Source organism: Pterocles gutturalis, unplaced genomic scaffold (assembly GCF_000699245.1).
Source record: "Pterocles gutturalis isolate BGI_N339 unplaced genomic scaffold, ASM69924v1 scaffold44442, whole genome shotgun sequence".
NCBI classification, from domain to species: domain Eukaryota; kingdom Metazoa; phylum Chordata; class Aves; order Pterocliformes; family Pteroclidae; genus Pterocles; species Pterocles gutturalis.
Window position 1 is genome coordinate 8487 of NW_010117148.1, and position 16885 is coordinate 25371.

At 36.0% G+C, this 16885-nt stretch overlaps 1 protein-coding gene across 1 annotated transcript in view; it reads right to left on the reverse strand.

Moving 5' to 3' along the window:
- Positions 1 to 310: 310 nt before the first annotated feature.
- Positions 311 to 16885, reverse strand: part of SH3GLB1 (SH3-domain GRB2-like endophilin B1) — a 16871-nt gene continuing 296 nt past the window's right edge. The window contains exons 2-8 of the mRNA XM_010075694.1: positions 14277 to 14405; positions 12413 to 12546; positions 11932 to 12024; positions 5667 to 5756; positions 5037 to 5137; positions 1793 to 2024; positions 311 to 785 (exon numbers count right to left, since the gene is read on the reverse strand). Of these exons, the coding sequence (XP_010073996.1) occupies positions 678 to 785; positions 1793 to 2024; positions 5037 to 5137; positions 5667 to 5756; positions 11932 to 12024; positions 12413 to 12546; positions 14277 to 14405 (887 nt within the window). The 3' untranslated portion in view covers positions 311 to 677. The remainder of the gene's footprint in view (positions 786 to 1792; positions 2025 to 5036; positions 5138 to 5666; positions 5757 to 11931; positions 12025 to 12412; positions 12547 to 14276; positions 14406 to 16885) is intronic.

Here is a 16885-nt window from a genome sequence, read left to right on the forward strand (position 1 = left end):
TAGAGGAAAAAAATACAAGGCAAGATTAAAAACAAGTCAGAACATATGTCACACTAGCTTGTGTCAATCCACCTTTGTACAGTTTAAAATCTCAACATACTAGCAATTTGCCTTAAATCTTCAACAGAGAGAAAACAACTATTTTAATTTTTCAAAGGTGATTAAATGCACAAGTTACTCAGCAGAGAGCCATATATGTCTTAGCACATTTGAACTCCACATGTGTTTGGAACAGAACCATATTGAGTTCTTTAAGGTTTATGTTTCACGTTCGGTTTTGGTTATTCAAATAATGTGCATTACACCGGCATCAGTTCACAGTAAGTTTATTTTATGTGAAGAAAAGCTTTGCCATTAATGAAAAATTTCAGTAGAAAACAGTACCTCCTGCTTTCAATCTAGATTACTCAAAAGTAGAAGCTTGTATTAGTGAAAAGTTCAGTAGAAACAAATCTGTAGGAAACACGTTCTTGGCACATGAAGTAAAAGCTTTAAACACATTAAGTTTGAATAGAGAATTTACCATGCAACCATGCTGGCAGAAAAGCCAGTTTGTAATGGCTGGTATTTGTCCCTCAAGACAATAACATGGAAGACACTTAAACCTGCTTATATAACATTAATTGTATATAAATATGGTGTCACCATAATTGACAGTCTTTATTCAGGCCAACCATTTAGTTTAGCAGTTCTAAATAAGTAATAGGCACTTTGCCTTTCTGATTTCCCCTTTCACCCATCAGCCAGTCTGAATCCATGCCAGGGATACTGTACACTGTTATCACCTAAAAAAACAGAAACACATTATTATAACCTTTCCTTCCCAGAAAAAAAAACAAAAAACCAACTATAGTCTACCTTCCTGTGATTTCCAAGATCTTAGAACTGAGATTAACCAAGATAAACAGAGCACTCAATATGAGCACCCATGGAACACAATCTAGTGCTCACAAAAATTATTTCACTGATACATGGAAAAGAATTAGATATAGTAACATATTTTAAAGTCCTTTTTTTTCCTGATGAAATTCTATTCATTACTGTTTCTTTTGTATTATATTTATTTATAAATATTGTATATCACCATCAATAGGCAATCTAAAAGAAAGTTCACTGGATCATCAAGTACATGACTGAAAGACAGATGGTGTTGATGTGCTACATCTTACACAGAAAATCTTAGGCCACAGATTCTAAGTCACTGTCTAGATAAGAAAAAAGTAAAATAGAAATTTTTAAGTAACATGTGTTTAAAAAACAAAAATGTCTGAAAACTCTTTTGTGGATGCTCTTCTTCAGGGTTAAACTACAGTCACATTACTAGGTGAAGCTCTGCTCCAGCATCCTGCTTCCCTGCATATCTCTGCTTGCTTCGTATAGACTCTGTGACTTAAGAGTGCAATTGAATTGGAACAGGAATAAACACAGCACAACCACCACCATCAAAACAAGAAGTGGTTGTATTTTCATATTCTTCCCAAATTGCAATATTTAATATTTGAAAGACTAATTGTTTTGATAACAGTACTAAAGGCGTGGTAAAAAGACGACAGCAGAATTTCATCTTGATTGTCCATCAAATGTTCTTGCAAGCCTAGCTGATGTAACAAATGTTAACTCTCACTACAGAATATTAGGGTATATAGGTGCAGGACAATGCTCTAGGAGCACTATTGAAGTTTAATTTAAAAAATCGACTACACACATTCCTTGATGCAGCACATCTTAACTGGCTAGTCACAAACATTCTGATTTTACTTTTAAATGACCAAGGTACATATAAAACTCTTACCTCATCTGCAAGTAGGGATAATTCACTGCTGTTTGCAGCATCGTAATCATAGAGAACTCTAGCCTTCCTGCTGCCACTTGATGACTTCAGTTCACTGATGCCTGAAGTAACTATTGAATTGCTTACTGAAGGCAATGAAGCAGAGGCTGAGGCCAAGACTGAGGGAGTAGAAACACTCTGCACAGGAGTTGAGGAAGACTGATTATTGTTAGAGAGGAAAGTAGACGGAAAGCTGTGGGAGAAAACAAAACAAAAATATTTATTTCTGAGTGAATCAGTTCTACATGGGGAGTTATACATGCCTCCATGCCTAAATTGTCATTCTTGCTTTTATCAGCTACAGAATAAACACCAGTAGACAGCAGTAATACAATAGCACTGATATTTGTGTAAACCTAAATGAAGATAGTTGTTCCTGATCTGTACTGTAACTCAAACCAATACACTTCGAAAGAAATACTGCCACCTTAAAAAAAACTTGATAATTGCCCCTTAAAAAAAGGAAAAACAGGAAAGCAATGGTGGTCAGACTTAATTCAGACTGTATTTTAACAAACATTTATTTGACAGCTCTGCCAGTAAAAGCAGCCTCCGCCTTCTCCTGCTCATTCCTCAGTTATGTGACTGCACAAAAGATTGTGCTGGTGAACTACATTAATGAAACATAATGCAGGTGAAAAACACGGCCTTCCTCTGAAAGAAGAGCAAAAATCACAACTATTTTTGTAATTTAAGTCAGTTCATTGCTTCAGCTAACTGCATGCTGTAAAACAAAATATTTGCTACACTAAAGATGAACTTATATCAACTTAAGCCCCTCCTTTCTAGGCTGCTCGTTGTTCTGTGCCAGCTGTAGCACTTGCCAGACCCTTCCATGAAATCAATTCAACTTATTAACCTGCCTGAAAAAAGAAAAAAGGTTAAAAAAAAAAAAAGGCAAGACTGTTTCATGTCACTCTTCCCTACATCCTGGGATGCAGTTCCGTGGCAGACTACACTTACTTATTTAGCAGCTGATGTAGTCGCTCTTTGTCCCTTTGCTGCCTTACTTTGTTCCAACACTCATCTGACTCTACCTTAAAAGCAGGTCAATGAAGGTTTTGAAAAGTAGCAGAGCTGATGCCGTACAAAAGGCTCAGCAAGTAGGAGTCAGACAGAGTCAGGATGATGTGGAACTGTGGCTGCATTTCCTTCCACTCTTTTGACCAGCCTACACATCAACTAGTCGGTCAATTCCCACAGGTAACTTTCATCATTAGTCCTTCTACACAGACGCTTTTTCATTAACATCTGGGATATGGACATATTGTCCTCCTCCCTTCTTTTTTTGCCTACTCTTTGGACATAATGAAGATCTAGTCTAGCACTGTGTGTATGACCCTGTCTCAACCCAATACCTTCCCACCTATGCTCAGTTAAGTTCCTGAAGATGCAGTTCAGTGTCAACTTTAACCATCTGAATCAAAATCAGTATATTCCCAAACCTATGTCTGTAGCATTATTGGTGCTCATATAATCATAAGAGGAGCTCTTTTAGGGAGCTGATACAAGTGAAAACTAAATCTATCAATATAGTGTCTAATTTTTGGATTGTGTGGCCATGAACATAGGTGCAATTAAGGCAGCTCAAACCATAGAAACACAGAATGGTTTGGGGTGGAACCCCCCTGCCATGGGCCGGGACAACCTCCCACTAGCCCAGGGTGCTCAAAGCCTCATCCAACCTGGCCTTGAACACCTCCAGGGATGGGGCATCCACAACTTCCCTGGGCAACCTGTTCCAGTGCCTCATCACCCTCACAGGAAATAATTTCTTCCTTATATCTAGTCTAAATCTGCCCTCTTCCAGTTTAAATCCATTACCCCTCGTCCGGTCACTACACACCCTTGTAAAAATCTGAATCAGCTGCAGCAGTACTGCATACAAGTTGACAGTTTCACACTATACTTCATCTGGTAAATTTACACTGCCACCGAACAGGGAGGACCCGCTCCTCTACACCTTTATTGCGCAAATGTTCATTCTCTGTCACTTGAGTCAGATCTAGTAATCTGTTACTTTTGAGTTGATTCAAAGATCTGATCTAACAAAAATCATCAAGAAGACTGCTAACTTTCCATCAGAACAGCTCATTAAACATGTTCACCTTTCAGTCATACAATTGTTATATCTGACTGAAGGCAAACAGCAGGTGGTGTGAAGGACAGAACTAGCCCATTTACAGTTAGACTGAATCGCATATTAAAAATTGGGTAGATTTTCAAGAGACCGTTGTGAGTTTAGTTAGCTGTTTACTAACATGAAAAGGAGGAAGTCCCACTTCCCCCTCTAGCTTACCTTCACCTCTTTGATCATAAAGAGCTGGTTCAACTTGCCAAGAAACTGCAACTCCACTAAAATTAATTTTTTTTTTCATTTGTCAGATTAGTTTTTCAAACCAATTCACCATGTTTCCTGAGCAAATCAAATGAGCAGAACAAAGAGAGAAAAAGGTAGACCAAACATTTTTGTAGCAATAACTCAGCTGTGCCTCATGATGTGTTTATTACTTGATTAGTTGTCATTCAGAGGGACTTAAATGACAATCAGCTGTTTCTCAATATTGCTAAATTACTGTTTAGTATACTGCTAAACCTGTTCTGTGTTAATACAGTAATTACTTGCAAATCATTCTGTTCAGTTCAAAGGGTCACTGGTTTGTAGAACTAGTGGAAAAGACTTTTCTATAAAGTCTTCAAACTACCCATTTTTTCAAACTGAGGAAGGGAAATAAAATACCACAGGAAGCTGCAAATCAGGAAAAGGATAAGACTTAAGAACACTTTTGGTTTTACTTCCTTGTCATGAAAAACATAAACAGAGATATTTTATAAGGACAGTTATTTAGAACAGACACTACAGTAAACTACAATCTTTCAACACACACGGCTGTATAACCATAAGGCTGATTTGTGAAGAATTAGAATAGGGAAACTTTAGGAAGAATAAGCATGTAGATCTCTTTACATCTCCACCAACCACAAAAAAAGGATTTTGAGCACAAACTTATGTTAGTCAGTTTCTTCTCTTACTTTAAAAATACTAAACCCACAAAACAGTAAAACTAGACAAACTTGCTCATTCCATTGTGAGTGCTTTGGATTACTGATCATAGATACTATGAAGTGTATTTCTCCCTATATACACAAGCACTTAGAAAAAAGATGGGTTTTTTTTTTTCTCAAATTTTTACAGTGTTACTACCTTCCAAGTTGTTTCTGGAGATCCAACATATATTGGTAACATTGTGCATAATAGGCCATCTGAGCTTCAACAAAATCATTCAGACAGCGAAGATGATGTGCCTATAACACAGCAAAGAATTCAAGTTTTTAGTCTGTAAAGTACTATGCTGCATCAGAAAGACGTCTCCTCATCAGGTACTAACACCAATACTGGCACATGGGGATTTATGCTACATAGGCATAGTGCCTGGATTTACCAGGTAAATGGGATATAATGTCATAAAAATTAACCTATTTGAGCACAAAAAATAGGTGCTGTACAAGTATCATGTCATTCACCTATAACGTTTTCACAACAGAATAAATATTTTAGCACATTTTTGTGGTTTCAACTTTCAGTTGATCTGATGAATGGGAAGTTGAGTTTAAAGGATAAAAATGAAAGCTCCTGCATTTTCAAGGTTAAAGGGTGACTACAGTTAAATTCAGTGGATACTAAAATAGAATTCAAAAATAAAAAACCCACTGTTTGATGCTTTAACGCACTGAAATGAAACCTCATAGCCCAAAGTTTCCAAGTAGCTTACTGTAGTTATTTTTAGAGTGCCCCGATTTTGACTTTCCCCCTTTACGCCTTCTGGGTACTCACATGCGTGCTGCTGATTCCTTCCAGCAGAAGTCTGGTAATCTCTGCTTGACGGTCAAATTCACTCTGAGTAATTCGCACTTCCTGTTCAGACTAAAAGTAAAGATGCACATTAGTTATTTGTACAATGCACTCTTACACCTTCCGACTGCAACAGTTCCATTTTATTCAGAGCATTAATGCATTAATCACAAACTCAGGTGTTTTAAATGTGCTTTTTCTTTGCAGATCTTTACTATGCAAAAAGAGTAATTGCATTTTGGGTTCAGAAATGTTGAGGCCTTATATACACAACAAACAGCTTTATCATTGGACACCTACCACATGGAGTCAATGCATGCAAAGGGAAAGCATTTTTCCGCCAGCAGTATTACTCCACCTCTCCCAATAACAAACCAAGTCTTAATTGACTTAACAGTGTTTGCACCAGGGGTTCTGCCATCATGGCAGTGCCAGCCAAGGACAATGTAATTTTTTTTCCATACTTCAAGTTAACAGGGCTCTGATGAAATAATTTAGGGTAAACCTCACATTATTTTTGCCATATAACTGCATGGCAATCAGCCATACATAAGTCTTTGATGGCAAGTTTTAACAGGATATTTCATAAGTTAATGTCTCATACTGTAGCCACCAAGTGTAGTCTGGTAGCCACCAAACTACTACAACTATTTCTGGGGCTTGTAATTGAAGCATATTTAAAAATAAGTAAATCCAAACTATAGCAAATGTTTTAACTTCTATTAAAATCATTGGATTTAAGTTTCATATTTAAATAATTCCAATTATACTTCTTCCTTGTTACGTATTGTTATCAGCAATTTTTTAAAAAGTTAATGTTATAGCAGTTTTAAAGGACTTCCATCTAGCACAAGCCAAAATTACTTTTTTTTTGGGGGGGAAACAAAAAAGACACTACTCAAAACACACAACTACATAAAAATATGTGTTGTAATATCTAAGATTTACTGTTCCAAGACAGAATGTCCTCAGCCTGGAATCTGGATTACCTTGCCTTAATGCTTATATGCATTTAGGACCTTGCTTCTAAAAACAAACACAAATGCCAAAATCTGCATTAAGTCAAAGATGCAGCAGTTACTGTTCTCAACAAGACAGAGTAAGGAAATACATTTTCAAGCAACTTAATGAGGTGATACTGATAAAACATTGGTTTAAAAAGGATTATGTGTGTGCAGACATTTTGCTCTTGCACTCCATTAACGTTAATCAATATGAAAAGTTACATGTGAGGATCTTAATCTCAGAAATGAGAACATAAGAATGATGCTGTTACCCAAGAAATGTTTTTCATCTGAAGTCACTGCAGCTGGGAAGGCTTACACATTAACTAAACAGTGAGGAAGCAACTATAGAGTCCTGTGTGTTTCTTACTAAAACTGAGAGAGCCGTGTATGTATCCAGTTACAAACTAATTAGGTTTTCAAAGTTTGTTGAAGCAAGAATCTTTGCTTGGAGTTTTCCTATTAAATCTGTAATATTATCAGTGAAATCCATCTGGCAGTGCCTGAGAAAAATGTAAGAACAAACGGGGAAAAAAACCCCAAATCTGAGACACAAGAGGTGAAGAAAAGCATTCCCTTTTGTATTAGCAACATTTTCATTTTCTTGAAAAAAACCCAGCAAAATCATAGGTAAACCATTTATCTGGAGATAAATAGTCTAGTCTCTTGCTTCTTGGAAGTCAGCAGTTGCTAATGTGTTTCTTTCTTCCTGCCAGGTAAGTAAATACATGAGAATAGGAACATACAAGAAGTGGAAATATCCATCAGAGTAATTCTATTTGTTTCAACAATATGTTAGCAAATCAGATACTTTCTACATGAAAAGGCAAAGTGAATAATGTGGTAATATGTATTAACCTAGCCAGTACAGAGTGACTGTAAATACACTGCTTTACAAAAGCCCAAACTCTCACCTTACACACTATGCATATACCCCCCATTTGCACCATAACTCAGAGAAAGTTGGAATAGAAAAAGCCTTTTTCCCTCACAACCCCTAAGATTTCACACAACTTCCAGCAACTCCCTGTACCTCCCACAGCTGCCTATCTAGTCCCCCTTGAAAAACCATACTCCAAAGCCCCTGCCCTCCAGCCCCCCTTCCTTTCTATTGCTACCCTTAATTTTTATTTCCCCTTCTCCACAGAAGATCCCTAGTGACACTGAGGAAAGAAGTGGGGACCAAAAAAAACCCTCCAAACCAGAGTTTTCTTTGAGTTTCTTGTATGCACTCCAGCATTTTAGTTACCGTTCCACATTCCGGGTAGAAGTTGAAGATGAATGTTTCCCAGGACAGTTTACATTACTAAACCTCAACCTTTCTGAAAATTTTAGATCAGCTCATTCTTAAGAAGTCATTTTTAACAGGATGCCATAGAAGTAAATTTTGAGAGACAAATCCTGTAGTTCTTTTTCCATTGTATCTTGTCCAATGAGAATCATATGGTACTATGTGACAGTCAGCCAGAAACAGCTTACTACAAAACAAGCCCCAGGCATTGTTTTGCCACTGGAGTTTGAAAAGTCCTAGAGGGAACCAGTGTATTCTGATGTAATGCATCAGGTTGCCAGCATTAGACCAAAATCAACAAGCAACATCCTTTATTACATTAGACCAGTACAAGTCATGGTTTCAGAATTCTGGAGTTTCTAAACTGTTTACTTACTTTCGTCACTTCCTCAGCCCATATCTAGTCAGCATTAAGAGTGGGGGAAAAAATAAAAACATACAAACTTAGACATCAGTGGTACTTTAATACAGGATGCAAAAATATTTGGTCTTTTCACTACTTTCCTGTCCTAAGAATTTCACAGGGATTTGAGGGAGTGCTATAAGTCAGTTGCCCAAAGCCCTTCACATACAATGAAGCTACGAGTATGGATAGCACTACGTCTGTGAAATAAATTAGATACTGGAGAGTGTATGACTTGCAGAACTTATGTTACAAGAATATATTTAAAACAAGCTATTACAACGTAAGACACCACTACTTAGAAAATGACATGAATCACACAACTAAATTACCTTACGGAGGAATTTAAGTTACCTTAATGTGTTAAAGTATTGGAAAACTACGGAAAGCTATTCTAATTTTAACACCATGTTAAGTAAAGACTGAAACAGACAAATGAATGATTCCTCTTGCTAATTCCATTACCAGTTTCCTATTTCACAAGCATTTTTAATGAAACCTAAATTTAATTAAAAATGCTACAGAGGTATCACAAACCGAGTATTAAAGTAGTAGCAGGTAGTACAGCAAAACCATAGAACTGTAAGGAATTTACTTCAGCTTGCTGTTACAATTCCCCTCTTGCAACACAGTTCTCCCTTAGCCTTCATCTTCTGCAGTTGTAAGAAGATGGCACAATCAGGACTTTGGTAAGAAGAAATGTACATAAAGGTTGCAGAAGCAAGTTGTAACAAACAAGGTTATGCGCTCTTCTATCTGACCACGACTGAGAAATCTGGAACACCAGTTGAGATGAGACCCTCTATGCTGTGCAGATCCAAGACCCAAACAAGGACAGTCTACGGTGAACATAATTAATTAACCCCTTCTTTTTCCACTTTCATAATTACAGTGCTAGAAAAAGGGGCATGGATGAGCCCTTGCAAAAAGTTTAGGATATACTGTAAGTCACTAATTTATGTGGCATTATTTAGTTATTTGGAAAACATCACTTGAAGGGAATAATTTCTACATGTTCCTGGCTATTTCACATAATTCACTCCTACTCATATTTAAAAAGTGGGAGAATGAAATAATGCCTTTCCCTCCAATGGGTGAAATTAATTTCAGAAGTGATAAAAAAATTCAAATCCTTTGCATCCTAATTTTACATTCATAAACTCACAGCTACTAGAATATAATACTGTATACTTCAGATTATCGGAAATATTCTGATAGAAACAACATCTAATGCTGTACTGACATAAGTGTATCTAGTACACTATACCAACCCAGATTGGAATGGAAAACATCTGAAACAAGACCAAATGAGCTGGATAGCAAGAGGAAACATTTGACAGGAAAATGAATGAACACAGGAGGCCAACAAACCTTTAGCCATTTTACATGCAGCAAGTTGAGCACGTAAGAGACATTTACCATAATGTTATTCTCTTCAGGCTGAGAGGTGTTTAGTTGCTTAAGTGCATAGATAAAAGACAAAAGCAAGTCACAACACCGTGAATATAGCAAGTGAACAGATTACTGGCACAAAGCACTGCAAATTTAAGCTAGAGCAAGACTGTGAACTGAATACAGATAAAACTGTTTAGATTTCTATTTTAAATACTGATCTAAGCTACTGCAGTTATACAGTAAGCAGAGAAGTAATTTCATAAAAGATTAAATACTCTTATAACAGAAAAAATAATCATAGGTGCACTTTATCATGCCAAAGACAGAGAAGCATAGAAGTTTGCATCATAACAATACACTTTGCTAACATATCAGCTCAGCACTGTTTGCCAGATATCTTCCTTCATAAATAAGTGAGCCAGCAGAAGAGGAATCATTTGCATCACACCTATATCCAGGTTAGTCCTCATTTTAGTATCTCAGAGGATAGAGATGCAATTTTTTCAATTCTCTGGGAATTCTACAATCCAATATTACTTAAGCATGCACACTGCTGTTAAAACATAATTAAAACTGAAATATAAGCAAGGTAGTGAAGTCAGAGGCCTAGTGCTTTACAGTCTACTCGCATTAAATTATTTGTGAATAAAACTGTGAATTACTTGCTATATGAATATTTAAGATTGATCAAGTAGTAGCAGCAGCAACTGGCAATAATTTTGTCTAAGCACCAAGCTTGGGATGACTACACAGGTGATGGAACTAAAACTCAATTACAGAACCTTTCTTTTAATACTAAGTTCAAGGGGAACAATTTCCTTATGGTCCTTCTATTGTTTTAGAAAGTTAAGGTATACACCTGCTACCACACCACAAGGAAGTTAATAACCAAAATACTTTTTTTTTTTTTTAAACTTAACTCTGAACAAATCCAAGCAAAGGAATAGTTTACTATCCATTATTTCACTATCCATTGCTTCCAATTCCCACTACTAGCTGACTACAATGCTGCTCTGCTCTCCACTGTTAGTCTTACAAATTAAGAAAGATTGACAAGTAGAGAAGTAACTTTTTTGCATAAAATCTATGTAATATAAGGGGAAATGCATGGACTTAAGAAATGCAGGCAACTTCAATACACATGGACAGTGTGCATGACATGGAGGACTGAGACACAGAAGCAGAACTGTCAGTTAGAGATTATGTTAGTTTTTTAGAAGGAATACCATCCCAAAGATGCAAGGTGCTTCACCTACGAAGCTCAGTCTCAGAGATGATGCTTCTGGGATCTTTCAGGACAGCAATCTATTTGGAAAAGCCAGCAAAATCTGACAGTCCTGCTTCTGCCTCTTTATTATGTATGCTGTCCCTGTGTACTTAAATTGTCTGTATCCCTTCAGCATCTGTGTGCACGACCCCTGCTGCATTAACCCTCACAGGAAAAACCATTTCACTACCCACCATTAACTGCTGCACCTTTAGGAATGCAGTCAAAAGATACCTATGAAAATACTACAAGCATACCCTGATGAAATTGCATACATTCAGTTACCTATTCATCTATTTATAGGCATTTTAAGAGTTTAAAAAGCAAAAGCTTTTTAGTTTATAGTAATTTTAATCTCCTTGAACAATCATTTCTTGAGGGAATAAGAATGATTAAGAAATGTGAGTTTAAGAGTCTTGCCCTGTTTGGTGGTATGAAGTAGTAAACAATAGAGAAAGAGTAAACTACAAATATTTTTGATATAGGGAAGTTAAGTCTAGATAGGTTCATCAGCTGGAAGGAATTACAGACATGCTTCGACACTTGTAGAGATTCAAAAGCCAAAACTTGACCTCTGAATGACATGCATTTACAACCATCTTGGCAGATTGTAGCAAGTCATTTTTGGCAGTATAGGCTCATCTGGTATAGAACAAAGGGAAAATACTTAGGTCAAGTTTAACTTGATAGAATATCTAAAAATAGAAGACTAACACCTTGATCAGCAATTTGCTTTCCTTTCTTTGTGTTCCACTGAGGCATTTCTTACAAAGTAATAATAGTGCGGGGAAGAAGCTAGGACTGGAAACATAACCAAGCAGTCAAATTCATAAATATATATCAATAAGTGTGAAAGTTATGGGCAAATTAAAAAAAATTCTACTTACTGCTGCTCGAGCTTCTGCAACTTTTGCCTTCTTCAATCTGGTTTTTGCTGCATCCAAATCTAGTCTCTTATTTTGTAATAGTCTACGTTCTTTCTGAAAGTGAGTCAGGTTGGTTTATGAGAATAGGTGAACATACTCAGAAGCAAAAGCCTGTCTACTTGAATTTTTTTTAATAAAGTATCACATACAAAAAGGTCCTTCAGCTGAACAGAGAGGCAGAATTAGATCCTAATTATTCTCACACATTTTGTACTCAAGGCACAAACTTTTAATAGAACAATAGCTACAAAAAGCAAGTTTTCGAATTATTTTAATTTTACCAGGTCAAAAGGAAGGAAAATACACCAAAGGCACAAATTCTATCTGACTTTTTCGACATTAGTTTGAGGAAAGCGGTAATGCACAATTATCTACTACTTAATTTTGAAGATTTACAGTTACAATTGCTGTGAAATGCTGAAGAATGCACAATTCAACTCACAGCAATAGTTTTGTAGTCTCCTTCAATAAAGTTTCTTAGGGGAGTGAGAAAGTTTATAGCAGAAGTTTGAATCAGTTCTCTGTCTGCTGTCCCAATTCGCTTTTGTGTTTCTCCACATTTAATGAGTGCATTTCCTGCAAAGGAAAAAAAAAAAAAGTTAGTTTCACTGTGATTCAGGCAAGTGACTAACAAAAGAAGTTTCTACAAGCAGAAAAGTTTAAGCCAGCAGTTTGAAAGATAATCCAATGCCATCACAAGGGATTTCAAGAGAAATCCGAATCAGCTAAAAAACAAAACAAAACCCACACACACCAAAAAAACCCAACCACCCAAAACAAACCAACCCACGCACCAAATCAAATCATTTTTTTAATAACAGTCACAGGTCAAGGCAAGATTTCAACGAGAATAGATACAGCATTGTAGAGTGGCTCTAACTATGGCAACTCCATTATGAACACTTTTTAGAACTGGATATCATACCTACTTATTTCAACGCAACAACCTCCTCCTCTTATACCATATTTTTGTTTAAGTCAGAAGTAGTTGGTAGCAAGGAAAAAGCTCACGTAACGACTGGAAAATAACATGTTTTCCCTTCCTGCACCAACTCCAACTTCTAAATATGCATTTGTACATTAAGTGAACAATACTTTGAAATTTGTTGCGAGTTAGGTATTGAAGCTGAAGTTAATAATAATAACTATATTCTTGATACACCATGTTTCAACAGACTGACCTGGCTGAGTTAGAAAACACACTAAGTTTTCATTTTTATTCTTGATGCTGTTTCTAGGCATATGTAACACCACATGAAAGCTAACAGTGTATCTCTTTATGCTAATAGTTTATGTTACTTGCCTGAATTCTGAAAATTCTGCAAGTTAAGGGACAGTATGCCTGTTAAGTACAACTATTCGATGTTAAAAAGCAAGACTTGAGACTGATGATCAGAAGGAAGGTCACAGATAACAGCATAAAACCATGTGGAAGTAAGAGGAACAAAGCCTGCCATTATTGATCTTGTATCCATAAGTCTTCTATAGAAGTTACTTTTTTTTTTTTTTAATTGCACTTTCCTTCTTTTGAAAAGGAACCCCATTATTTCCAGATATAAATAATTCATTCATCTCAGAACAAACTTTTTCCCCTCACACTGCAATTTTGAAGAAAAGAACTAAAGACAGCTATCAGACTTTGAATGCAGACTATATTTTATATACAGACACCTATATATTTCAGTTGGTTAGGTTAAATTAACAGCTAAATCTGTTATCAGCAACTTTAAGAGTTGTAGAGAACGTTAGAATTAGACTTTATAATTAATGCCAGTGTAAAAACATTAGATATAACACCCCTAACCCTCCTGTCTAGGGTATACCAATTTGCTGGAGAAAAAACGAAAATTTAGATTATGTTCTACACTCTCATCTTTAGCAAAATATTATATACTAAGAAAAGCAGGAATACAGTAAAGTTAGAGAGGCTTCTTACTATAGAAGTTAACTTCAGATAACATTTTCATACCACAAATAAAACGCATAAGTGTTATTAGATGCGCAAATGTGTTACTTTAACAAGAAACTAAAAGTCCAGAATTATTTGTTTCACTAAGAAAATCCACAAAGACAATTATCACTCCAACAGCAGATTCTATTTCTAGACTTGAATAGAAACCTCATCATTGATCTCCTAATGCTCAAAGTTATACCGCAAGTCATCTCAAACTGATACAAAACTCATTGAAGTGCTTTATCTAGAGGAAGACACAAAATACCGTTTTACAATGTTAAGAAAAACTAGATCTGTGCATTTTTCGCCCTTCATTTCTGCAATAAAAGACATATTTTTTGCTTCTACTTACCATAGGCTGTTCCTGGGCCAAATTCATTCCCAGCATCAATCATATACTGGCCTAGTAACTCTGGATTATTCATGCGACTTGGTGCTTTGCGGTCCAGCTTCTCATAGACAAATTCTTCTATTCTGGCATCTAAAAAAAATGTTTATTCTAAATAATTACTGTCATTCAAAACACCAGTTAGAAACACAAGCAAAAAGAAAAAATAATTTCAAAATCCAGACATTAAACTCAATATTAAGTGAACAATGTTAAGCTGAAGATACTGTTCTTGGAAACTGACTGACTGTATTCCATGTTTGTCATGTTCAAGTGTTTCTTAGGGCCATCTGTGAAATGGAAAAATGACACTTCTCCTCTCCCTTCTATCAGCATATTTATACAGTTTTTCAAAATTTTGTCCAGAAGTCTTCACTGTAAGAGCATAACAGAACATGTCTTCTTAACAAAACCAAACAGTCTCTTTTCCCTCTCTAGGAAAATATTGTTTAAATTGTTCACTAGGATCAGCAGTGTAGGAATTAAGTTGAACAACTGCTGTAGGTTCCCTATTAAGATATTCTGAAAGTTTGGCAGCCCCAGAAAATACATCCTCTTTCCCACTCCACCCGCTTCCTTGAAACGCTCTGAAACAAACCGCTAAAGATACTAGAAAGTGTTTAATTTTGTATGCCCATCTTTCCTTAGCTTGAACAACAAAATTATCAAAAAAATATGACTATATGATCACAAATATCCAGCTATCATAATATTAAGCCACAGTATGGTTCTTAGGTGAAAAAGCCTCACAGACATAAACAAGGACACTGTTGATTAAAATAGCAAACTCCTTAGATACACCACCAGATTTCTTTGACCAATTGTTTTGACTTCATAATCAGCTCTCTTTATTTATGCAGTCAGTATGAACTAATTTCAGCCTGCAATAGTAGGGACAAGCACAAAGATGCTCTGCAGTGAACAAACCTGCCACTTTGATGCAACCAAAAACAATACCATTCATAAGACAACTTTCATCAGCACTGGATTAAATAACTACTTTCTCATGAAGGTCACAAAAATTAACCTGACACAGACAAACATGGGTACCAGTGCATTCCCCAGTACCAAGGGTGAAACAAAAATGATCCAAATTAATTGTTTTTCTTTACTGTATCCATAATATTTATTTTCTAATAAATAACAAAAGAACTGAAAAGCAATCTAAAATTAATGGACTATTACATGTGTCTGACTTAAAGGCACAATTAAAAATGTGATTGAAAGGAGCTTTTCCTCCCCCAGACAGGGTTGCTCCATTAACAACCAAAAGAAGCTCTCTACAGCATGGGATAGTCCTCCCAAGTAGGCTGCCAAACAGCTGAAGTTACAATCACAAATGAAGACCACTGCTTAATGCCAAGTATTTTTAGCCATCAGAAAACTGACTGGTCAGCACAACTGAGATACAACCACGTATCCTTCTACCGAATCTTCCTCGTGCAGTTCTACCAGCCTGCAGTTAGTGATTCAACAGTCTACAAGTTTCTGAAAAAAAGTTAATACACATTACAAATACTGAACTAAATGAACAAGACATCTATTTCCTCTGGCCTATTCTATAAATTCTATTGCATCCTTCCCACAGGATTAGTTGTTCTGGGCTTTATCTTTGGTTTTTAAATACCACTTTTATGCAACTGAAGGATGCAACAGGCTTCCAAAATAATACTTCTAAGATCAGCATTATAAAGAATTTATCTATTTGGCATTAGAGAAGTTCTATCAGTGTATGAATTACCTGTACTAATAAATCCTAACTCACTATGTCACTACAAGAAGAATATTTATGTTTTCAGTGCAGAGCTATTAGAGGTATCACAGCTGTATCATTTGAGCAAACCTAAAGGAGGTTTAAATTCTTTGTTGTAATAGTAGTTCGCCCAGTGGCTAGCAACCAGGTCTTGACTTGAAATCTAGCTGTATACACTAAGCAAATTTGTATAGCTGCCAACTCTAGTACAACTGCCATGAATGGCACAGAAAACTGTAAGATATGATTCTGAAACTGATATCCTCAACAGTACCATTCATAGCAGTAATTTTAGAAACAAATAAAATTAACACACCACAAAACTACATTTCTTCTACTTATGTTTTTTCAGTTATTTTTATAGTAAAAGATTTGCCACTGATTAAAGCATATTTGAAACTTTATTGTATTGCCTAAGTATGGTATACAAAATGCTGGAAAATGATAAAGACTCGGCATCTAGAGAAAATAATTCTTTAGTAAAGGAATTGTTAAAGACAGACAGTTCATGCTGCCTGCTTCAAGCAGAACTGTAGTATGCAGACAGTTTAAAGTAATGAAAGAAATAGCAATGAAATTTCTTGAGCCCTTACTCCATGAAGAACTTCAGAGTTCTTACAGCTACCTAAGATTTCTGGAATTAGGGTGGGAAATTCAATTAAACAGGAAACAACTCAAAAAACAGTCAACCTGAGACTGACCAGGGTATAGAATCAATGCTATAGTTTAAAGACCTCTCTCTAACGCTTTTCCCATTTGAAGGGTTAAGGAAGTATCAGCAATTGGTACAGTGTCTAAGTAGCTCTTCAAAATGTGCTTT